This window comes from Saimiri boliviensis, chromosome 3 (genome assembly GCF_048565385.1).
Source record: "Saimiri boliviensis isolate mSaiBol1 chromosome 3, mSaiBol1.pri, whole genome shotgun sequence".
NCBI classification, from domain to species: Eukaryota; Metazoa; Chordata; class Mammalia; order Primates; family Cebidae; genus Saimiri; species Saimiri boliviensis.
The window spans coordinates 59145950-59170129 of NC_133451.1; the positions used below are offsets into that span (position 1 = coordinate 59145950).

Genomic DNA, 24180 nt, shown 5'->3' on the forward strand with positions numbered 1-24180 from the left:
CTACTTTTTTGGCATCCTTTCATCCTTTGCATCCTTCTGGTAGTATCTGGTACCTGTAACAGAGAGAGAGAAAATAATCAAATCAGCATTTTTGTCAGGTTCTTTTGAAGGCTGAGTTTAGAGGGATTGCTAACTGGTGATATCCCAGGGGCAAACTAATCTCCTGCTGGGAGATTGAGCAGAGGGTGAGGATTGGGCTGGCTGGAAGAGGAAGCACAATTCACAAGTGAGAAGAAAACACCACTGAATTTCCCTGAACTTCCAGTCAGCCTGAAGTGCAGGATATAGGGACCCTGCCTATGCCCAACCAGCAGCAGGGAACATCAGCCCCTTTTCTCCTGATCCCCTCTGTCTGGAGGATAGTGATGGCTTTTCCTCCCAGTGAGGATGTGCTCAGCATCAATCATACATGCTCAGACAGATGGCTGCAGAAAAGGAAGATCCTCTGCAGAGAAACCCACTCCCTTAAACTCCATGTCCCAGTCTTCTAGGAAGGAGCAGGAGGCCATGGGAAGAATTCTGGATATAAGCAGCAGCAGAAACCTCAGACAACATCCAAGTCCACTTAAAGTCTTTTAAAAAGAGGTGTAGAGATGCCACTGGGATATGATTGATCTAAGACCACATGACTTGTTATTGAAAATCCATGAATTAGAACCCACAAACTAAGGCCCTTTCAATAAATATTGCAGGAAGAGAGAGGAAAGGTTCCAATCTGGAGGTCTCAACAGTCATGAGATGCCATTGGGTCACCTTGGCTAGGACAGGAATAAAGTTTTACAAAGAAATATAAAAATATGATGTCTGTGGTGCTGGTTAGGTTGGTTAAAATATTTTTTAAGAAAAAACAAATATATTTATAAGTATTCTTTCAAAGAGGATCAGGAAAGAAAGAAAATTAAAAGAAAAAAAGACACTCAAAACGGATATAACAAAGAGAGAGCAGGGAGTGTAATTATGATCCTACTTATTTTCCCTAATGCCTGGAAGTTGATTCCACACCTGGTTACACCTTACGGGATTTCTAGAAATCTTCTCAATATGTAGACCAACAAAACTCTAAAGTACAAAGTGAAATAAATTAGTTTGTGTTTTACTACATTTTCTCCTCCAACTCATTGTTTTTCCAAAGTATATTTTGGGGAAAGTTTACTTTTTAATATGTAATGTCAGTGTCAAGAGTGGCATAAAGAAGTATTCATATATGAGCTCTTGCAAAGTTTCAGTCTTGATTTGTTATTGCATTCTCTTCAGGAGAGTGAAATCAGTAAGTTCTCTTTCAGGGCTTTGCAGAAGGACAATAACTGACCGAAAGTAAAATGTTCACATTTCAGTGCTGAGCCAATCAGTGGGCTGTAAAATCTGTGTGGTTAAATGTGAACTGGAAGTTTTATTTTAAACTGCCAAAGAAAATACTAAATTCCACTATATTTAATATGGAAGGTATTATTTCTGTACATTAGATGTTAATGTAATGATTATTTTTCACTTTATCTTGTATTCAAAATTGAGCAAGTGAGCTTCAAGCAGAGGCTAAAGGTCTAACCTATTAATTTTCTTGTTTTTCTTATTGATTTTTTCTGTGCTATACAAACAGTGCTGTTGAGAGGGGAATATAGGTCCCATCAAAGGCTGACGGAGGCTCAGCCTTTGGAGTAGCTGCACACATGGGTCACTGCTATGTTGGTAACCTGAGATCATAGAAGACCAGTGGTCCTTCTTATCTTTAGCCATGGATTAGAGTCACATGGGACTATTTTAAAACTACACACACCCAAACCACGCCCCAGGCCATGTAAGTGAGAATCTCAAGGTGTGAGTTCAAGGCATTCATCTTAATTGAAATCTCACCAGGTGTTTATTACATGGCAGCAGGAGGTAGAGATACTAAATAGAACAACCCAATTTTCCATCATTTTCTTTCCTTTCGCTGTTTATCTCATGATTGCCTTTCTTCCCAGTGGTTCCATGGATTTTAGTCTTTTCTCTGACAACTTGAGTGATGTCTCTCTCTTATCAACTGGGCTGGGCCAGAGCAAAGACTGTCCTGTGGATAGATTCTTGCCTGTCATCTTGTGCATGCATAAAGCTGGTTGTGGAGTCACTTTTCTCAAAGTTAATTCAGAAAATGCTACCTCATATAAACTGGCCTCAAGATTCATCTGAGTTGAATTTTAGACTATTAACTGGGCTTGTAGAAGTAGAAATAAGAATAAAAAGGAGAGAAGTTAGAATGATGTACCTCAGGATGTATGTAGCTTTGACATCCTACCCTGTGCATGTACTTTTGAAGTGATGTACATTCATAATGTCATAAATGTCCTCCAGTTAATGTCAGCTCAAATGAGTCCATGAGGTGAGAACACTGAATCCATGGCAACTCCATCTACATTGGCACAAGTCTGCAGATCTGGAGCTGAAGACAAACCTGACTCCATGCCAGTAGGAAAATCCCACCTGGTTCTAGTTTGGTTTTCTAAATGGGATTCTTTGTGCTCAGTTTTAACAATTCTTATTCAGAGGAACAAGGGAAGATGAAGGGTTGAGTCAATTGGGTTGTTCAAAGGCCGAATAAAGAGAAAAATCTATGTGTAAATAATGTATTAAAGCAATGCTTTCTGCAGAAAGAGATAATGGAGTTTGTGGGGAACGTTCCCATGTGAGACCCACGCCTTTTGGGGGTCTGGGAGAAAAGGTAAATTTCCCAAGAGATTGTGCAATGCTAGCAAAGAACCCTGTGTTCAGCAGCTTAAACTATGCAGTTGGATGAAGACAATGAGGCCTGGCTCTCCTGTGGTCATGAGAGAAACTCTCAAGAAAGCAAAAGGAGAAGCAATAGAACACTTCAGGAAGCAAAGAGGAGATGGGGACAGAAAAGACCTGGTAGTTGGGGGAGGTGCCACACAGAGGAAAGACAAGACAGAGATCATAGCAGACACTGGAGAGAACAAATGGAAGAGGAAAAGCAGTGAGAGGATAAGCTGACACCATAGACAGAGAGAAGTAAGAAGGGAGTGCAGCTAAGAGTCATAGATCAGATTACCTCTGCGCCCTAAGCATGAAGGCCGGGGAATCCATTTGCTGAACCGGAGTTTTCTTTTAATAGCCTTTGGTTTCAGGACACTTGAGGCATGAATGTGGCCAGTGACTTGATGTCCTTGTGTGTTGTCTGCTGAGCCTTCGAGTGCATCGCCTTCTAGCCGCAGAGGGTTCTTCATTCCAACAGAGGGCTCTAAATCCAGCTCTGAAAATAAAACAATAGCCAATGGCATCCACGGCATCCATGATCTTACTGTGACTTTCTCTTCCACCCAAAGGACGTCATATCAGGAATGTAGCCTTGGACAAGAAAGTCCAAAGTATGAAGGGAAGCCAATATAGTGACTTTAATATTTTCTTTTTGTTGATCTTTCTTCCATTACTCAGTAAGGACAAGTCTGTCAGGAGGCCAAGGCACTTCTGATTCCCAAAAATATCCAAGAAACACAGTATTAAGAAACACAAATAGTATCCAGGTAGATAAGGTAAAAGTAAGAAAATCCCACTGTATGTAGTCTGTGCTTTGGGGAGGAAAGAGATTATAGAAGTGAAAGCAAAATCACAGCTGAGTTCAAACAGGAGATGGAGATGGAAGGGCCTGGCAGGGTGGCAGCCCACAAGACACAGAGGTGAGACCAGACGGAGGTTACAGCAGCTGATGAGAAAAGAACCGGGTAAGACTAAACCTGGAGAATTTACAAAAGTTTCATCATTATGTGATCTTTTGCATATATATATACACATAACCTATGTAGCATACACATGAAATATACATAATATATGTGATAAATTACATCAATGCATAAACCTTTAAGTATTGATCTAATAAAAATATTATATAGAGATTTGGGAAATACTAAGTGTAACATTATAGTCGCTATTGTGGTCCATTCAAATTGCAAAAAAAAAAAAAAAAAATAGAAACATGAGAAGAATGAGAAAGAAAAGGTGTGGGAAAAACAAAGGATCTTTAGACAGCAGGAGAAATCATGAGGTGAAGGAATATATGAATAAGACAAAAGCATTCACTCTGTCTTCTCACCTGGAGCCTGATTCAGGCTCTGGACTCCAGCAGCCACTGGAGAGAACAAATGGAAGAGAAAAGGCAGTGGGAGAATGAGCTGTCACCACAGACAGAGAGAAATAAGAAGTGAGTGCAGCTAAGAGTCATAAATGTGATTACCTCTGAACCCTAAGCATGAAGGCCAGGGAATCCATTTGCTGAACGGGAGTTTTCTTTTAATCATCTTGGGTTTCAAAACACTTGAGGCATGAATGTAGCCAGTGACTTGATGTCCTTGTGCGTTGTCCGCTGAGCCTACAAGTGCATCATCTTCCAGCTGTGGAGGGTTCTCCACTCCAACAAAGGGCTCTAAAACCAGTTCTGAAAACAAAATGACAGCCAAAGGCATCCACTGGCATCCATGATCTTACTGTGACTTTCTCTTCCACCCAAAGGACATCAAATCAGGAATGTGGCCTTGGACAAGAAAGTCCAAAGTGTGAGGGGAAGCCAATAGAGTGACTTTAATATTTTCTTTTTGTTGATCTTTCTTCCATTACTCAGTAAGGACAAGTTTGTCAGGAGGCCAGGGCACTCCTGATTCACAAAAATATTCTAGAAACACAGGATTAAGAAACACAAATAGCGTCCAGGTAGATAAGGCAAAAGCAAGGAACCCCTCCTGTATGTAGTCTGTGCTTTGGGGCGAGAAGAGATTATAAAAGTAAAAGTAAAATCACAGCTGAGCTCAAACAGGAGATGGGGATGGAAGTGCCTGGCAGGGTGGCAGCCCATGGGACATAGAGGTGAGACCAGACAGAGGTTACAGGAGCTGATGAGAGAAAAGAACCAGGGAAGCCTAAACTTGGAGAAAATTATAAAACTTGCATCATTATAAGACCTATTGCATACACATATACACCCTATGTAGCATGCACAGCAAATACATGTATGTGATAAATGACATCAATTTATATATCTGTACATATCCAATGAAAATGTACTATACGGGAATTTGAGAGATACTGAATGTAACATTATAATCACTATTGTGGTTTATTAAAATTGAAAAACAAATTAGAAGCATGGGACCAATGAAGAAGAAAATGTGTGGTAGAAACAAATGACCCATTAGAAAGCAGGAGAAATCACTAGCTGAAGGAAAATATCGATGAGACAAAAGCATTCATTGTGTCCTCTCACCTGGAGCCTGATTCAGGCTCTGGGCTCCAGGGAAAGTGAGTAAGCGAGAGTGTGTGTGAGCCAGTGGGATGAGTCTTGGCTGAGGATGTGAGAATCCCTAGAGAAGCAAAGGAGATTCCAGTGGGAAGAAATCAGTTTAAATAAGTTATCATGGCACCTGTAAGGTACTGAGCATCTCTCGACAGCCGCTGAGCACCATCTATGTGTCCTCTCCAGGGACCCAGATAATGCTTGTTATCAAATGTGACCATCCCTCCTCCTGAGGACAGGGGTCCCCTCATTCTTCAGCTGCGGACATTCTCTGACAAATGAGGAGCAGGCAGCCCCAAAGCTTTCAGGAGGTGATATTGAGTGGAATGAAGAGTGAGAAGGAACATGACCCAGGTCTTTAAGGAAATCTGAGCAAAAATGGCTTCTGTGAGATGGATATTGAGGACGTAGTTGTAGACATGAGTAGAGATGATGAACTAAATGGATTTTCATAAAAGAGACTGATGTGAATACTTTCTGTGTGAAAGTAGACCTTTTTTTTTTTTTTTTTTTTTTTTTTTTTTTTCTAGCAGGAAATAGGGAGGAGAAAGAGCTGGACATGTCATGAGAATGACTCCTGGGCTCAGACTTTACACTGTTACTGAATGTGCCTCATAGATTATTAGTGAAAGTGCCTCATAGTGAAGCTTTGGACACTGATTTGGTCTGGTGTGAAGTGTGATTTGCTTACTGTGACCTGCTCTTCTGAATTCCTTTACAGGAAATAAAAATGTCATGAGGAAGAGGAAGGGAAAGTGCCAGTGTGCAGAGGAGTATGTGTGAGAAACGAAGGCAAGAGGGTTCTCTAGAAAACAGAGAGTGTCACAATTGCTCTACCTCGGAGAAGGTATAGTCTGTGAAGACACTTTCTAAATGTATATTTGGCAGAAAGACAAGTGGATTAGATAACAGCTATTTACAGGTTTATTCAGCAATGGTTATTGAATCAGGCCCTTTTGAAATTATAATAATTAATACTCTCAACAATGATAACAGGTAAATGCTATTTTTTGATAGCTCTGAGGAGAAAACAGAGATTTACATCCCCAAAAGACAAAATCATGGATTTCAACTTGACCCTGAGTGAGCACGGAGAGGCCCCATTCTCTCCTCTACCCATAGCACTGTGACCACCAAGACCTGGATTAGACTTTCCTATTCCCCTTTCCTTCCCTACCTTGAAGGGGACATTGGGTCCCAGAATCAGCCTTGGCTATGAAGCTGCAGGCGGTGGAGGAAAGGCCCAGCCTCTCTAAGCCATTTCCACAGTCAAACCCTTGATCCAGCTGTAGTCCCAGATAATTGGGCACCAGGGTGCTTGGCTCCAGCTGTATCTGTGAAGCCTGCACCTCTGACAGGTAGTAGGTCAAGTTTCCATGGCAAGTCCCTTGGGGAGAGTTATCCTGGGTAGGAGCTGAAAGAAAAAGGGGTTTCAGTAGGAACAGTCTCACTTTTCCCATTGTTAAATGTACCCACAACACCCATCTTTGCTGTCCCTGCTTTTCACTGAAGCCGTCCAGTGACCCAGGTCACACAGACAGACATCATGTAAATGCAGGTGATGTCATTTTTTCTGTCTTAGATGTGATTACCTCTGCATGCTAAGCGTGCAGTGTAGGGAGTCCGCTTGCTGGACCGGAGTTTTCTTTTAATCATCTTGGGTTTCCAAACACTTGAGGCATGAATGTGGCCAGTGACTTGACACCATTGTGTGTTGTCCACTGAGCTTTCAAGTGCATCATCTTCCAGCTGAGGGGGTTTCTTCATTCCAACAGAGGGCTCTAAAACCAGCTCTGAAAACAAAACGACAGCCAATGGCACCCACTGGCATCCATGATCTTACTGTGACTTTCTCTTCCACCCCAAGGATGTCAAATCAGGAACATGGAATTGGACAAGAAAGTCCAAAGTGTGAGAGGAAGCCAATAGAGTGACTTTAATATTCCCTTTTTGTTGGTCTTTCTTCCTCACTCAGTAAGGACAAGGTTGTCAGGTGGCCAAGGCACTCCAGATTCACAAAAATATTCAAGAAACACAAGATTAAGAAATACAAATAGCCTCCAAGTACATAAGACCTATTGCATATACATATACACCCTATGTAGCATTCACACCAAATATATATATATATATATGTGATAAATGACATCAATTTATATATCTGTACATAATCCAATGAAAACGTTTTATACAGGAAATTGAGATAAATTGAATGTAACATTGTAATCACTATTCTGGTTTATTAAAATTGGAAAAAAAATTAGAAGCATGTGAACAATGAGGAAGAAAAGGTGTGGGAGAAACAAATGGCCTATTAGAAAGCAGGAGAAATCACCAGCTGAAGGAAAATATCAATGAGACAAAAGCATTCACTCTGTCCTCTCACCTGGAGCCTGATTCAGGCTCTGGACTGCAGGTAACATGAGTAAGAGAGAGTTTGTGTGAGCCAGTGGGGTGAGTCTTGTCTGGTGATGTGAGAATCCATAGAGAAGCAAAGGAGATTCCAGTGGAAAGAAATCAGTTTAAATAAATTATCACGGTACGTGTAAGGAACTGCGCATCTCCCGACAACCTCTGAGCGCCATCTATGTATCCTCTCTATGGACCCAGATGGTGCTCTTTACCTCAAATGACCACCCCTCCTCCTGAGGACAGGGGTCCTCTCATTCTTCAGCTGAGGACATCACCTGACAGTTGAGCAGCAGGCAGCTCCAGGGGCTCTAGGAGGTGATATTGACTGGGATGGAGAGTGAGAATAAACATGACCCAGGGTTTTAAGGAAATCTGAGCCCAAATGGATCCCTGTGAGCTGGAAAATGAGGACATGGCTGTGGACATGAGTGGAGATGATGAACTAAGTGGATTTTCATAAAAAAAAAAAAAAAGAAAAGAAAAGAAAAAGGAGCTGGATATGTCATGAGACTGACTTGTGGACCCAGGATTTACACTGTTACTGAAAGTGCCTGATAGTGGAGATTTGGCTTCATGAGGGATGGGGAAGAAGAGGAAGAAAACTGTCAGAGGAGCATGTGTGAGAAATGAAGGGAAGAGGGGTCTCTAGAAAACAGAGCATCACAATTGCTCTACCTCAGAGAAGGCATAGTATATGAAGTCACTTTCTAAATGTATAGTTGGCAGAAAGACAAGTGGATTAGATAACAGCCATTTACAGGTTTATTCAGCAATTGTTATAGAATCAGGCCCTTTGGAAATTATAATAATACTCTCAACAATTATTACAGGTAGATACTATTTTTTAGATAGCTCTGATGAGGAAACAGAGCTTTACAACCCCAAAAGACAAACTCTTAGGCCAAAGTGAACAACCAGAAAATGCAAAACCAGGTACCTGAGAGCACATTTTGTCCTATGTCCCAGGCTCTTGCTCAGCTCACTGGGTTGGAGCATCATGGATTTCAACTTAAACCTGAGTGAGCATGGAGAGACCCCATTCCCTCCTACACCCATAGCACCATGACCACCGAGACCTGGATTAGACCTTCCTATTCCCCTTTTTTTTCCTACCTTGAGAGAGACATTGGGTCCCAGAATCAGCATTGGCTGTAAAGCTGCTGGTGGTAGAGGAAAGGCCCTGCCTGGCTAAGCCATTCCCACAGTCAAACCCTTGATCCAGCTGTAGTCTGAGACAATTGGGCACCAGGGTGCCTGGCTCCTGTTGTGTCTGTGAAGCCTGCACCTCTGACAGGTAGTAGCTCAAGTCTCCACTGCAAGTCCCTTGGGGACAGGTCTCCTGGGAGGGAGCTGAAAGGAGAAGCGGCTTTCAGTAGAAACAATCTCACTTTTCCCATTGTTAAATGCACCCAGAATACCCATCTTTGCTGCCTCTGCTTCTCACTCAAACCTTCCAGTGACCCAGGCGACACTGACAGACATCATGTAAATGCAGGCAATGTTGCCTTTCCTGTCTGTGCCTGGGGAAGCTGACACGGGCTGTGGTTCCAGGGCTAGGGTGTCCCTGAAGTGAAATAGTTGTGCAATACTGCCTGCATGTGTGGGTGGCCAGAGAAGAAATAGTGGCACTGTTGAAAGCATGTAGTTAGTAACATAATTTCAGAAAAGAGAGATTCCAGGTCATGAAAATGTAGGTTTCTAGGGCAAATATATCTAGATGAGCTACTGTGGGCAAGAATTTACTAAAAGCCCTTATCCCTTTCCAGCTTTCATGCCCATAGCCTGCTCTTGAAAGAAGGAACCAGATGACAGAGAAGTCACTTGGGATAGGAATAGAGGAAGTTTCACCCTATGTGATCAAAACTGGATCCCAGAGCGAGATTGAAAACAAGCTCAGTGTAGATGGCCTGCTTGCATTGACCGCCTGTCTCAGCAGCACAAGGTGCAGAAAGAAAACATGTGGAGGCTGCCTGGGAAGACACTGGGGTTTTGTGACCTTCAGGCTGGAGTACTCACAGGCTACATCCAGAGCAGAGCATGTGAGCTGATCATCCAATGTGGACAAGATGCCGCTATAAGGCTGGTGGCAGTCAGGCAGATCACGTTGAACTGAAGGAGTCAAGTAAAATTCATCCAAGGAGTCCTCTGGGACTTCCTGCTCCTTTACTTCTGGCAGCTCCTGGCTCAGCCTGGAGTAAAGAAGACAAAAGATAAACACTAAACAGGACCAAAGCCAGTGCATCCAGCTGGTTCCATAGGGAGGACCACAGGAGAGGCCAGAGGAAGCCAAGTACAGTCCCCTCAGAGAGACATAACTATCCTTCCCTGTCTCAAGCAGGAGACAGAGTGGCATGTACTCAGTGCACTGGGCAGACAATGAGCTAGGGAGGAAGGAGATGGAAGAATCCCTGTGGGAAATTGCCAGGACACAGTGCATTCAGCACTTCTGCATACATTTTGTTGAAACTAGCATCAGAGGCCAATTGAATACAGATTCTTGAATCTTCACAGAAAGAGTTCCTTTATCCTCAACATCACTGTTCTCAAAACTGTGAGCATGAAATGAGCTATTGCTATTTTTATTCCCTTTACTTGCATCAAATACTTGCAAACATGGTAACGCCAAAGAGGCAGACATGAGGTGAGATCAGAAAATCCCTGAACTTGGTCAGCTCACCTGGCTCAACTGATTGTGGGTTCCTATGCTTGAGAGGGATTAAGAAATTGAAACCTATTTAAGTACCACAATAAAGAAGACAACATTGTTAATGGGGTAAAATGCAGTGGAATGGATGGATGACATTGTTCTATTCATCACTTCCCATCTGATTTTCTCCTGGATCCCTGGTCTCCAGGTGTCACTATTGAGCTAACAGCCCACAAATCCACAGTTACCTGGGGGGCACTGGTGCTTTCCCTTCCTCTTTCTCATGATCCGTTTGATTTCCTGTAAAGAAATTCAGAAGAGCAGGTCACAGTAAGCAAATCCCACTTCACAAAAGACCAAATCAGTGTCCAGTCATAGCACAGAGACATCGATATCCTCAGTGTAAGAATGTGATATTCTGACAGGAAGATTCTAGTGTGGTCTAGATCAAGTGTTTTCAGAAGTAGATGAGCCTGCTTTCCAGACCCATGGGACAGAATTTCCCTCATCTAATAGATCTTATTCACATATCCTCTGACCTAACTCTGTGCAAACAATTAAATAAAACTTTTTCCCCATGATCTTCAAAAATGGCCCTAACTATTCTTCAGAAGTGTTGCTGCAATACTGATTTATCTCACTATATATTCAGGTTGATGAATTCTTAGAGAAATTTATATGTCTCCTGGTAGCAGGGTGTCTGCCTAGCTAAGACAAGCTGAATCAAAGGAGACCAAGACTGAGGCTGAGAAGAATGACATCAGGGAAACAACATCTTTAGATGAGTAGGCAAGGCTGTCTTCGACAGTGGCCTTGGACAAGCATAGAAACTCCATGGACATTGTGCAAGGGCACAAATTCCATCATTACAGGTGACAAGAGACATAGGAGCCGAGCTAGGCAGCATGACAGATTACTTCTGTACACCTTCTGTACACAGGTGGCTATGAAGTTGTCCCACCTGTCTATGGTCCACTTACCTGATATTGGGGCCAGAGAGAATTGGAAAGCTATCTGACCCTCTTGTATTTATATTAAATATTCCATCCTAGTCCCCCTTCCTTCCTCTCTCCTTCTCTCCCTCCTTTTCTCCTTCACTTCCTTCCTTCCCTCCCCTCTTCCCCTTCCTACTTCCTTCCTTCTTTCCTTCCTTCCTCCCTCCCTCCCTCTTTTCCTTCCTTCCTTCCTTCCTTCTTTCGTTCCTTCCTTGCTCCCTCCCTCCCTCTCTTCCTTCCTTCCTTCCTTCCTTCCTTCCTTCCTTCCTTCTTTCCTTCCTTCTTTTCTTCTTTCCTTCTTTTACTTTTGAGACAGGGTCTCTCTCTCTGTCACCCAGGGTGGAGTGCAGTGGTGCAATCATGACTCACTGCAGCATCAACTTCCTGTGCACACATGGTTCTCCTACCTCAGCCTCCAGAGTAGTTGGGACTACAGATGTGAACCACGTTGCCTGGGTAATTTTTTTATATTCGTTGTAAAGATGGATTTCATCACATTTCTCAAGCTCATCTTGAATTATTGAACTTAGGTAATCCACCCACCTGGGCCTCCCAAATGTTGAAATTACAGATGTGAGCCACTGCCCCCAGCTACATCCTAGTTTCCAATTCAAATCAATAGCCTGTCCTCAGAATTGATTTGTATACAGCCTGTCCTCAGAAATGATCTTCCTTAGCCTAGACAGAGGTATGAGGGACAAAGAATATAGAGGCTACCTGGGAGAATGTTTGAAGTTTCCTCTTCTTCATCCTGAGAGCATTCACTGTCTACAACCAGAGCAGGGTCAACTTTGTCTCCCTCAAATGTGACTGTGGCGCTCCTGTGAGGCTGGTTGGAGTCAGAAGTTCCGCGGCTGTTTGGACGAGGGACAGCACATTCCTCCAGTGAGTCCTGAGGGACTTCCTTTTCCTCAGCCTTCTGCACCCCTCTGATGAGCCAGGTAGGATAGAGATGGCAAAGATTAAACCAAGAGCGATTGGACCCCAGGAGTTCCCAGCCGGTTGTGACGGGAGGCATAAGGCAGTGGTCCCAGAAAGCAAAGGGGAGGTTCCATTTAAGACAGAACAGGAAATCCTCCTCTATCTGCAACAGAGCATGGCTGCCTTGGGAACCAGAGAGGAAGAGAGCAGCTGATGTTCATTGTACTGGACAGGCAGGAGCTAAGGAAGGCAGAGGATCAGCTGCCTCTGTATGGTACAGTCTTCACAGCACTCAAACAGAACCAAAAACAGCTGCCACACCGTGTGTCTCAGCTGGGTTGTATTTAACATGCTGTGGCCAAGGGAATACAGGTTGTCTGAGCCTCGGTAGACTCCGGAGATGGTGTGCCTTGTAGATTTTTTTTTTTTTTTTTTTTTAATTTTAACACTGTGATGTGAAATGTAAAGTTTTCCTGGGCACTTTTCTTGGTGTTTAACTTTGGTAAGTGCTTCCTAATTCCTCTGCTTGTTGTCTCTTTGTTACTTATCTTCCCTAACAAGAGTCTAAGGACAACCATGTGGAGAGTGGCTTTCCATCTCGCCCTGGCTTCACTACAAGGGAGAACAGGTCTCCTCTGCATGTGCAGGAAGTCCCTAGGGCTAGTGAGGATATCGAGGGTCATGCTTACAGGTACCAAAAACATAATGGACAAGCATGTTAACAGGGCTATTTCCTTGCTGGAAATCAGTGCACTCTGCAGCTGTCTGTATCCTGCATCTACAATCTGTGCCTACCTTCACCCACCTGTGTTCTTTCTGAGATCTTTTCCATATTTTCCCACCCATTACCTGCTCCTGATTATTCAGTGTTACCTGGGGGCAGGTGATTCCTGTACTTTCTCGACCTCCTCATCTGTAACACCTTCATCTTCATCTTCATCACTTTCTACAAATACAGAAGCATCTATTCAGATATTTCCCACTTAACCCACTGGAAGCACAGTCAGCCCTATGTGCACTGAGACATGAACATCCATGTATGGGTCTGCATTGTACTGAAAACTCTCCTGTTTATCTCTACAACATGCCCTGGCATGTTCTCCTGATTTATGAGGGAATGTGTTGCTGACCTGGAGGGTCACCATCAAGATGTGGCCAAATATTGAAAAGACTTCTTGCTCCCCATATTACTGGAGGCTTGTCCAGCCTCTCTCTAAGCTTCAGCGGCTGTCTCCTCAATCCCGCCACTGTTCTGATACCCAGGCACAGGCTCTGTGTCCTGTCACAGCTTACATTACAACCTGTATCTTTCTCTTAGGACAGTACAAACAAACTTGTGCCACAATACTCTGGGGACTTCATGTCCCACTTACATCGGGGACTTCATGGGTTCTCCAAGTGACTTCCACTGTGCTACCCAGGGACACTCTCTCCATGGGGAGTGCTCCAGTCTAGACCACTTCCTACCACCAAATGCCCCCACATCAGGTGCCTTCTCCAACACCACACTGCAAGGGGCTTTATCTCATCATGAAATATAGTCGTAAGTGTTCCCTCATTTGAATGCAAGAGACAATTTGTCTGCCTTTACAGATTTAGAGACAGGAACTCAGGAAGGATAAATTAATCAGTTCCTCACAGTTGCTAAAGACATTGCTGAAGACAGAGCCTGGGAACCTTCATTCTTAGTCCAGGGCTCTTTTTACTTTAACAAGCTGCCTCCTGTCACAGCCTCCTTCCTGTCCTTTAAAACTGGACAGATGCTGCCTCTTGCCCCGAAGACCATGTTCCAGCAAGACACGAGGGGACATTTGCAATCCTGTGACCTGCAACCCCATGGATTACCCATTTCTGGTTTTGCCCAGGAAGTCCTGGCCATGTCATGGATACAAATTCTTAGTGGAAAGCAAGCCTACCCATGAAAGTGTCGTTGTAGAGGTGTGGAGGTCTGGAGACTTTTATAAGCCTGGGGCTGTTTGTCATCAGGGCCTGTGTCCACTTTACCTGGGCTGAGCTTGTTGACAAGACGCTCTGCCAGCCTGTGCCCCTCAGCCAGCTGCACCTGGAGGTGCTGATCCTGGGGCTTGTCAGGGTCACCAGGAGTGAGGAGGGCCTTCAGATGCTGATACAGTGAGCGGGAGGCATCTCTCCCTTCCCGTAACTTCTCCCGTAACTGGGTCAGCTCTTTTGCCTGAGAGTGGACCAGGGCTTTATATTGCCTATGGTGAGATAACAGAGAATGTTTAATAACGGAAAGTGATGAGTGATCAGTTCTAATACTGCAACGGAGGTTTATGTGAGAATGTCCTCAAGGAGCCCTCCAAGCAGAAGGTCAAAACACGTTTGGGGAAATGCCTGTGTCCAACATATACGTACATATATATATATATATATATATATATATATATATATATATATGTATGACAGGGCATGGTGGCTCACGCCTTTAATCCTAGCACTTTGGGAGGCTGAGGCAAGCACATTACCTGAGGTCAGGAGTTCAAACCCAGCCTAACCAACATGGTGAAACTCTGTCTCTACTAAAAACACAAAAATTAGCCAGGCATGATGGTGCATGCCTGCAGTCCCAGCTACTCGGGAGGCTGAGACATGAGAATTGCTTGAATCCTGGAAGCAGAGGTTGCAGTTAGCTGAGATTGTGTGACTACACTACCGCCTGGGTGACACAAATGAGATATACATATATATATATATATCTTGACGGAGTCTCATTTCTGTCACCACATGTGTATATATATATATATATATATATATATACACACACACACACACACACACACACATATATATATATATATATATATATATATATATATATATATATAAATACATACATGCTGTATTTATATATACAAAGGCTTCCTCTGTATCAGAGAGGGCTCCAGTAAGATCCTCTATGGTTTTAGCTTCATTTATTTCTTCTGTAAACAAAAGTCATTGTCTTCTTAAGTCAGTTTCAAGTGGGTGCCCTTTTAGCTCCCAACTTTGGCCATGGACATTTCTATGTGAAAATTCACACAGTGCATCTTGCAGTGACAGGAAACAGAGCTGTGCACAGAAATGTGGTCAGGTGCAGATGGGGTGATTTAGAAAGATGAAAGAAGAAAGGAATGGCAGGTCAAGAAGGCAATATTGACTGAACGAATGACTTGCTGCAGTCATTCAGGAGGTGACTCTGACTAAGAGTAAATGGGCAGTGATCATACACCATTTTGAGTGTATTAAATGCTGCTGGGTTTTTCATTTTCTTTTAATGAATTTTGGATATACAAATTTTAACTCAAAAATTAGCTGCTTTAAGAAGAGAAAACAAAGCTCAAGAAACAACTGCAACCCATAACTTGCTAAGATTACTGTTCTGTTTTATGATTGTTTGTGTGAAATGTGCCTTCCATGGAAATGCCTGCTCTTGTCCTGGCCCAGCTTAGCTCCTGCTTCTCCCAGCTGAACTGCTGCACTTCAGAGATCACACCCCTGCCCACCTGCCTGTACCCACAGCATCTGCTCACCTGAGATCCTCAGCTTGCCTGAGCTTCTCTGCCAGCTTCTCCTCTATGAACTGCACTTCATCCCTCAGCACAGAGTCTATGATGCCTTTGTCCTCTTCACATTCTGAGAAGAGACAGTCATGCCTGCCTCAGTGGAAGGCTGGACATGCTGGTGTGGTCGCTGCCGGCAGGGCAGGTGGCAGTGTCTATCTCAAGGACAAAAGCATTCCCAGTACCAGATTGTAGTGAGGGATTTTTTTTTTCATTTTTTATTAACCACCTCCCAAATTGCTGGCATCTGACACTCTCCAACTTAGAGATGGGAAAAAAGAAACCATTGACATATCAAGTAACTTGGCAGGATGATTCACCTGGCATGAGGCAGTCAGAATTCTTAGCACCCAAGGTCTGCCTCTGAGTCCTAGGACACTTTCCCATGCCATGCAGCCTCTCCTGTCAAACACTCTATTAGGGCATGAGGTAGTGATATCTTGTATATTAGAAAAGGCCTTTAGGATTATGGGACTCATGGATTCTCTTGTACTGGGAATTTCAAGCACATATATGTCAAAGATTTAAAAAATCATATCTGAATATAATTGTATAAAATATGAAGCATCATACTATATGATGTATAAAATATGAGACTTTGAGGTCATCATAGATATATGACCAATACTAATAAAATTTGAATTAAGTTAGAAACAGTAGGATGAAGATCTAATAGATAGTGTTTACTCTGTGCCAAGAATTCTTCTAGGAGATTTAGAAAAACACGTCCTTTAATTCATTGCATCAATATACAGAGGTAGGTATTATTATAATACCCAATAAACAGATGAGGAAACTGAGGCACAGAGAAGATAGGCTACTTGGATGGAGCCCAGGAGAGTGGACCAGGTTCCCTGCTCTGCACATGGCAGTGCTACCGCCCCAATGTCTTACGTGCTGTCTTTCTTTCTCCTTAGAGAAAGAGCCTGTGCCCCAGGAAGCAGGACTCCCCTCTCCCCAGTGTACTCCCTGCTCTTCATGCTGTTACTTACAGATGCCGGAGTTACTACTGAGAGCAGTCTCCTCTTTAAGCTCCTTAGAGGAGGTGCTCTCTACTGTTGCCACGTTTCCTTCGGGGTTCCCTGAAGAGAGATTTGCCTATTGGGCCTCAAAGAATCTTAAACGGAATGGCAGTTCATTAGCTCCAGGCATTTAGACCAACAGACTAGATGTTATTTGTCTGCAGAATCGTGTAGGGTACAGAGAGCATTCTCGAAAACATGATTGCGCATCTTGCTGAGAACAGCAAGTGGTTCTGTGCCTGTGTCAGAGGTCAGTAAGCAAGAATTTAACTCTAGTCCCACCTCACATTGGACTGCTAATGTGGAAAAGTTGCTAAATACGTTGTGCCTCTGTTTTCCATCCTTAACACAATGAAGTGCAAATACCCATTTCTGTTTGACTAGAACTAAAGAAAGGATGAAATTAATTTTGATGAAGAGACTGTTCAGTATCTCACGGAGAAGACAGGTGCTGATTCATCACTTTTGTGATGGTGAATCTATAGAACTTACTGTATGTGTGGAGTTGCTTGGCCAGAGAGTAGGCAGTAGCTTGAGTAATAAGAAATTTTTCCTGGAGCTCTTCAAACTGCAGTTGGCTCTCTGCCAGCTGGAAGTGCAATTCCTCGTTAGTTTCTTGGATTTCCTTCTCTGCCCTGTCATGGGACAAATGTGCAGCAGTTACCAAAATGCTGGTGTTTGTGGCAGGAGAATTCAAACAGGGACTGGGGAGAAGAAACCCAAGCACATGATGGATCAAAAACTAGTGAAATCAGCTGGTTTAATAAGGACTGAGGGATGACAACAGCTGGAATTGTTGACTTAGTGTTGTGAAGAACTTATTCAACACCCCACAGTACTTCAGAATCCTTAAAAGCAACCAAAGTGTTTAGGATGCCTGAGCATCCTAAACAGTCTGTATGGAGATGACTCTGACTAGGAGTAAATGGGCGGTGATCACACATCATTTTGAGCATATTAAATGCTGCTGGGTGGTTCATATTCTTTTAATGAATTTTGGATATGCAAATTTCAACTCAACAAGTAGCTGTTTTAAGAAGAGAAAACAAAGCTCAAGAAACAATTGCATCCCATAGCTTGCTAAGATTACTGTTCTGTTTTATGAGTGTTTGTGTGAAATGTGCCTGCCATGGAAATGCCTGCCCTTGTCCTGGCCCAGCTTAGCTCCTGCTTCTCCCAGCTGAACTGCTGCACTTCAGAGATCACACCCCTGCCCACCTGCCTGTCCCCACAGCGTCTGCTCACCTGAGCTCCTCTGCTTACCTGAGCTTCTCTGCCAGCTTCTCCTCTATGAACTGCACTTGATCTCTCAGCACAGAGTCTATGATGTCTTTGTCCTCTTCACACTCTGAGAAGAGACAGTCATGCCTGCCTCAGTGGAAGGCTGGACATGCTGGTGTGGTCACTGCTGGCAGGGCAGGTGACAGTATCTATCCCAAGGAAAATAGCATCCCCAGTACCAGATTGTAGTGAGGGATGTTTTCATTTTTTCTTATCAACCTCCCAACTTGGTGGCATCTGACACTCTCCTACGTAGTGATGGAGAAAAAGAAACTCATTGACCCATCAAGTAACTCGACAGAATGATTCACCTGGAATGAGGCAGAGTCAGAATTCATAGGCCCCAAGGTCTGGCTCTGCATCCTAGGACACTGGCTCTGCATCCTAGGACACTTTCCCAAGCCATGCAAACTTTCCTGTCAGACACTCTACTAGGGCATGAAGTAATGATATCTTGCATAGTAGGAAAAGCCCTTCAGTCTATGGGACTCATGGATTCCCTGGTGGAAAACTTGCTAAATACATTGTGCCTCTGTTTTCCATCCTTAACACAATGAAGTGAAAATACCCATTTCTGATTTCCTAGAGCTAAGGAAAGGATCAAATTAATTTAGATGAAGAGACTGTTCAGTATCTCAGGGAGAAGACCGGTGCTGATTCATCACTTTCATGATGGTGAATCCACAGAACTTACTGTATGTGTTGAGTTGCTTGGCCAGAGAGTAGGCAGTAGCTTGACTTATAAGAAATTTCTCCTGGAGCTCTTCAAACTGCAGTTGGCTCTCTGCCAGCTGGAAATGCAAATCCTCATTGATTTCTTTGATTTCCATCTCTGCCCTGTCATGGGACAAATGTGTAGCAGTTACCACCATTCTGGTGTTTGTGGCAGGGGAATTCAAACAGGGACTGGGGAGAAGAAACCCAAGCACATGATGGATCAAAAACTAGTGAAATCAGCTAGGTTTAATCAGCACTGAGGGATGACAACAGCTGGAATTGTTGACTTAGCGTTGTGAAGAACTTAATCAACACCCCACAGCACTTCAGAATCCTTAGCAGCAACAACAGCAGTTAGGAAGCCTGAGCTTTGTAAACAGTCAGTCCAGAGGTCACTCTGACTAAGAGTAAATGGGCGGAGACCACACATCATTTTGAACGTATTAAATGCTGCTGGGTGGTTCATATTCTTTGAATAAATTTTGGATTTTCAGATTTCAACTCAACAATTAGTTGTTTTAAGAAGAGAAAACCAAGCTCAAGAAACAACAGCAGCCCATAACTTGCTAAGATTACTGTTCTGTTTTATGAGTGTTTGTGTGAAATGTACCTGCCATGGAAATGCCTGCCCTTGTCCTGGCCCAGCTTAGCTCCTGCTTCTCCCAGCTGAACTGCTGCACTTCAGAGATCACACCCCTGCCCCCCTGCCTGTCCCCACAGCGTCTGCTCACCTGAGCTCCTCCGCTTACCTGAGCTTCTCTGCCAGCTTCTCCTCTATGAACTGCACTTGATCTCTCAGCACAGAGTCTATGATGTCTTTGTCCTCTTCACACTCTGAGAAGAGACAGTCATCCATGACTCAGTGAAAGGCTGGACATGCTGGTGTGGTCACTGCCTGCAGGGCAGGTGGCAGTGTCTATTTCAAGGACAAAAGCATGCCCAGTACCAGATTGTAGTGAGGGATGTTTTCATTATTTTCTTATCAACCTCCCAACTTGGTGGCATCTGACACTCTCCAACGTAGTGATGAGGAAAAAGAAACTCATTGACACATCAAGTAACTTGACTGAATGATTCACCTGGACTGAGGCAGAGTCAGAATTCATAGGCCCCAAGGTCTGGCTCTGCATCCTAGGACACTTTCCCAAGCCGTGCAACCTCTCCTGTCAGACACTCTACTAGGACATGAAGTAGTGATATCTTGTACAGTAGGAAAAGCCCTTCAGTCTATGGGACTCATGGACTCCCTGGTGGAAAAGTTGCTAAATACGTTGTGCCTGTTTTCCATCCTTAACACAATGAAGTGAAAATACTCATTTCTGTTTTCCTAGAGCTAAGGAAAGGATCAAATTAATTTTGATGAAGAGACTGTTCAGTATCTCAGGGAGAAGACACGTGCTGATTCATCACTTTCACGATGGTGAATCCATAGAACTTACTGTATATGTTGAGTTGCTTGGCCAGAGAGTAGGCAGTAGCTTGAGTAATAAGAAATTTTTCCTGGAGCTCTTCAAACTGCAGTTGGCTCTCTGCTAGCTGGAAGTGCAAATCCTCGTTGATTTCTTTGATTTCCATCTCTGCCCTGTCATGGGACAAATGTGTAGCAGTTACCACCATGCTGATATTTGTGGCAGGAGAATTCAAACAGGGACTGTGGAGAAGAAACCCAAGCACATGATGCATCAAAAACTAGTGAAATCAGCTAGGTTTAATCAGGCCTGAGGGATGACAACAGCTGGAATTGTTGACTTAGTGTTGTGAAGAACTTAATCAACACCCCACAGCACTTCAGAATCCTTAACAACAACAACCGCGGTTAGGATGCCTGAGCTTCCTAAACAGTCAGTCCGGAGGTCACTCTGACTAAGAGTAAATGGGCGGTGACCACAAATCATTTTGAACGTATTAAATGCCGCTTGGTTGTTCATTTTCTTTGAATGAATTTTGGATTTTCAGATTTCAACTCAACAATTAGTTGTTTTAAGAAGAGAAAACCAAGCTCAAGAAACAACAGCAGCCCATAACTTGCTAAGATTACTGTTCTGTTTTATGAGTGTTTGTGTGAAATGTGCCTGCCATGGAAATGCCTGCCCTTGTCCTGGCCCAGCTTAGCTCCTGCTTCTCCCAGCTGAACTGCTTCACTTCAGAGATCACACCCCTGCCCACCTGCCTGAGCCCACAGGGTCTGTTCACCTGAGCTCCTCTGCTTACCTGAGCTTCTCTGCCAGTTTCTCTTCTATGTACTGCACTTGATCCCTCAGCACAGAGTCTATGATGTCTTTGTCCTCTTCACACTCTGAGAAGAGACAGTCATGCATGTCTCAGTGGAAGGCTGGACATGCTGGTGTGGTCACTGCCGGCAGGGCAGGTGACAGTGTCTATCCCAAGGACAAAAGCATCCCCAGTACCAGATTGTAGTGAGGGATGTTTTCATATTTTCTTATCAACCTCCCAACTTGGTGGCATCTGACACTCTCCAACATAGTGATGAGGAAAAAGAAACTCATTGACACATCAAGTAACTCGACAGAATGATTTATCTGGAATGAGGCAGAGTCAGAATTCATAGGCCCCAAGGTCTGGCTCTGCATCCTAGGACACTTTCCCAAGCCATGCAACCTCTTCTGTCAGACACTCTACTAGGGCATGAAGTAGTGATATCTAGTATAGTAGGAAAAGCCCTTCAGTCTATGGGACTCATGGATTCCCTGGTGGAAAAGTTGCTAAATACGTTGTGCCTCTGTTTTCCATCCTTAACACAATGAAGTGAAAATACCCATTTCTGTTTTCCTAGAGCTAAGGAAAGGATCAAATTAATTTTGATGAAGAGACTGTTCAGTATCTCAGGGAGAATACAGGTGCTGCTTCATCACTTTCATGATGGTGAATCCATAGAACTTACTGTATGTGTTGAGTTGCTTGGCCAGAGAGTATGCAGTAGCTTGACTTATAAGAAATTTCTCCTGGAGCTCTTCAAACTGCAGTTGGCTCTCTGCCAGCTGGAAATGCAAATCCTCATTGATTTCTTTGATTTCCATCTCTGCCCTGTCATGGGACAAATGTATAGCAGTTACCACCATGCTGGTGTTTGTGGCAGGGGAATTCAAACAGGGACTGGGGAGAAGAAACCCAAGCACATGATGGATCAAAAACTAGTGAAATCAGCTAGGTTTAGTCTGGACTGAGGGATTACAACAGCTGGAATTGTTGACTTAGCGTTGTGAAGAACTTAATCAACATCCCACAGCACTTCAGAATCCTTAACAGCAACAACCGCGGTTAGGATGCCTTAGCTTCGTAAACAGTTAGTCCGGAGGTCACTCTGACTAAGAGTAAATGGGCAGTGATCACACATCATTTTGAGTGTATTAAATGCTTCTGGGTGGTTCGTTTTCTTTTAATGAATTTTGGATATGCACATTTCAAGTCACCAACTAGTTGTTTTAAGAAGAAAAAACAAAGCTCAAGAAACAATTGCAACCGGTAACTTGCTAAGATTACTGTTCTGTTTTATGAGTGTTTGTGTGAAATGTGCCTGCCATGGAAATGCCTGCCCTTGTCCTGGCCCAGCTTAGCTCCTGCTTCTTCCAGCTGAACTACTGCACTTCAGAGATCACACCCCTGCCCACCTGTCTGTCCCCACATTGTCTGCTCACCTGAGCTCCTCCGCTTACCTGCTCTTCTCTGCCAGCTTCTCCTCTATGAACTGCACTTGATCCCTCAGCACAGAGTCTATGATGTCTTTGTCCTCTTCACACTCTGAGAAGAGACAGTCATACCTGCCTCAGTGGAAGGCTGGACATGCTGGTGTGGTCACTGCCTGCGGGCAGGTGGCAGTTGTCTATCCCAAGGACAAAAGCATCCCCAGTACCAGATGGTAGTGAGGGATTTTTTTTCATTTTTCATTATCCACCTCCCAAAATGCTGGCATCTGACACTCTCCAACTTAGAGATGAGGAAAAAAAAACTCATGGACACATCAAGTAACTTGACTGAATGATTCACCTGGAATGAGGCAGAGTCAGAATTCATAGCCCCCAATGTCTGGCTCTGAATCCTGGGACACTTTCCCAAGCTGTGCAGCCTCTCCTGTCAAACACTCTACTAGGGCATGAGGTAGTGATATCTTGCATAATAGTAAAGGCCCTTAGGATTATGGGACTCATGGATTCACTTGTGCTGGGATATTCAAGCACATATATGTCAAAGATTTAAAAAATTATATCTGAATATAATTGTATAAAATATGAGGCGTAAGACCTTGAGGTCATGATAGATATATGACTAAATACTAATAAAATTTGAATTAAGTTAGAAACAGTAGGATGAAGAACTAATAGTGTTTAATCTGTGCCAAGAATTCTTCTAGGAGATTTAGAGAAACAGGTCCTTTAATTCATTGCAGCAATAAACAAAAGTAGGTATTATTATAATACCCAATGAACAGATGAGGAAACTGAGGCACAGAGAAGATAGGCTACTTGGATGGAGCCCAGGAGACTTGCCCAGGCTCCCTGCTCTGCACACAGCACTGCTACCCCTCCAAGGTCTTCTGTGCTGTCTTTTTTCCTCCTTAGAGAAAGAGCCTGTGCCCCAGGAAGCAGGACTCCCCTCTCCCCAGTGTGCTCCCTGCTCTTCATGTTATTACTTATGGATGTCACTGTTACTATTGAGAGCAGTCTACTCTTTAAGCTCCTTAGAGGAGGTGCTCTCTACTGTTGCCACGTTTCCTCCGGGGTTCCCTGAAGAGAGATTTGCCTATTGGGCCTCAAAGAAGCTTAAACAGAATGGCAGTTCATTAGCTTCAGGCATTAGGCCAACTGACTAGATGTTATTTGTCTGCAGGATCTTCTCAGGTACAGAGAGCATTCTCGTAAACATGATTGCACATCTTGCTGAGAATAGCAAGTGGTTCTGTGCCTGTGTCAGAGGTCAGTAAGCAGGATTTTATCTCTAGTCCCACCTCACATCAGTCTGTTACCATGGAAAAGTTGCTAAATACGTTGTGCCTCTGTTTTCCATCCTTAACACAATGAAGTGAAATACCCATTTCTGTTTTCCTATAACTAAGGAAAGGATGAAATTAATTTTGATTAAGAGACTGTTCAGTATCTCAGGGAGAGGTCAGGTGCTGATTCATCACTTTCATGATGGTGAATCCATAGAACTTACTGTATGTGTTGAGTTGCTTGGCCAGAGAGTAGGCAGTAGCTTGACTTATAAAAAATTTCTCCTTGAGCTCTTCAAACTGCTGTTGGGTCTCTACCAGCTGGAAGTGCAAATCCTCATTGATTTCTTGGATTTCCATCTCTGCCCTGTCATGGGACAAATGTCCGGCAGTTACCGCCAT

General features: G+C 43.6%; 1 protein-coding gene across 1 annotated transcript; it reads right to left on the reverse strand.

The window, feature by feature from the left end:
• LOC141583837 (NBPF family member NBPF4-like) lies at window positions 1-24180 on the reverse strand. The gene is made up of 11 exons (XM_074395658.1): window positions 24003-24180; window positions 15781-15883; window positions 14255-14469; window positions 13124-13196; window positions 12047-12258; window positions 10583-10634; window positions 9704-9876; window positions 8801-9037; window positions 4223-4423; window positions 3044-3244; window positions 1-53 (listed from the first exon to the last, which is right to left on the reverse strand). Exons 1-11 carry the CDS (start codon window positions 24178-24180, stop codon window positions 1-3), a joined length of 1698 nt encoding a protein of 565 aa, XP_074251759.1.

Excerpts from the sequence above, each read along its gene's own strand:
- LOC141583837 (XM_074395658.1), bottom strand. The coding sequence starts at position 24,180 with ATGGCGGTAACTGCCGGACATTTGTCCCATGACAGGGCAGAGATGGAA. Across the intron at positions 10,635-12,046 it reads AACTTCAAACATTCTCCCAG|GAAATCAAACGGATCATGAG; the intron begins GTAGCCTCTATA and ends ATTTCTTTACAG. Across the intron at positions 9,038-9,703 it reads CTCTGCTCTGGATGTAGCCT|CTCCCTCCCAGGAGACCTGT; the intron begins GTGAGTACTCCA and ends TTCTCCTTTCAG.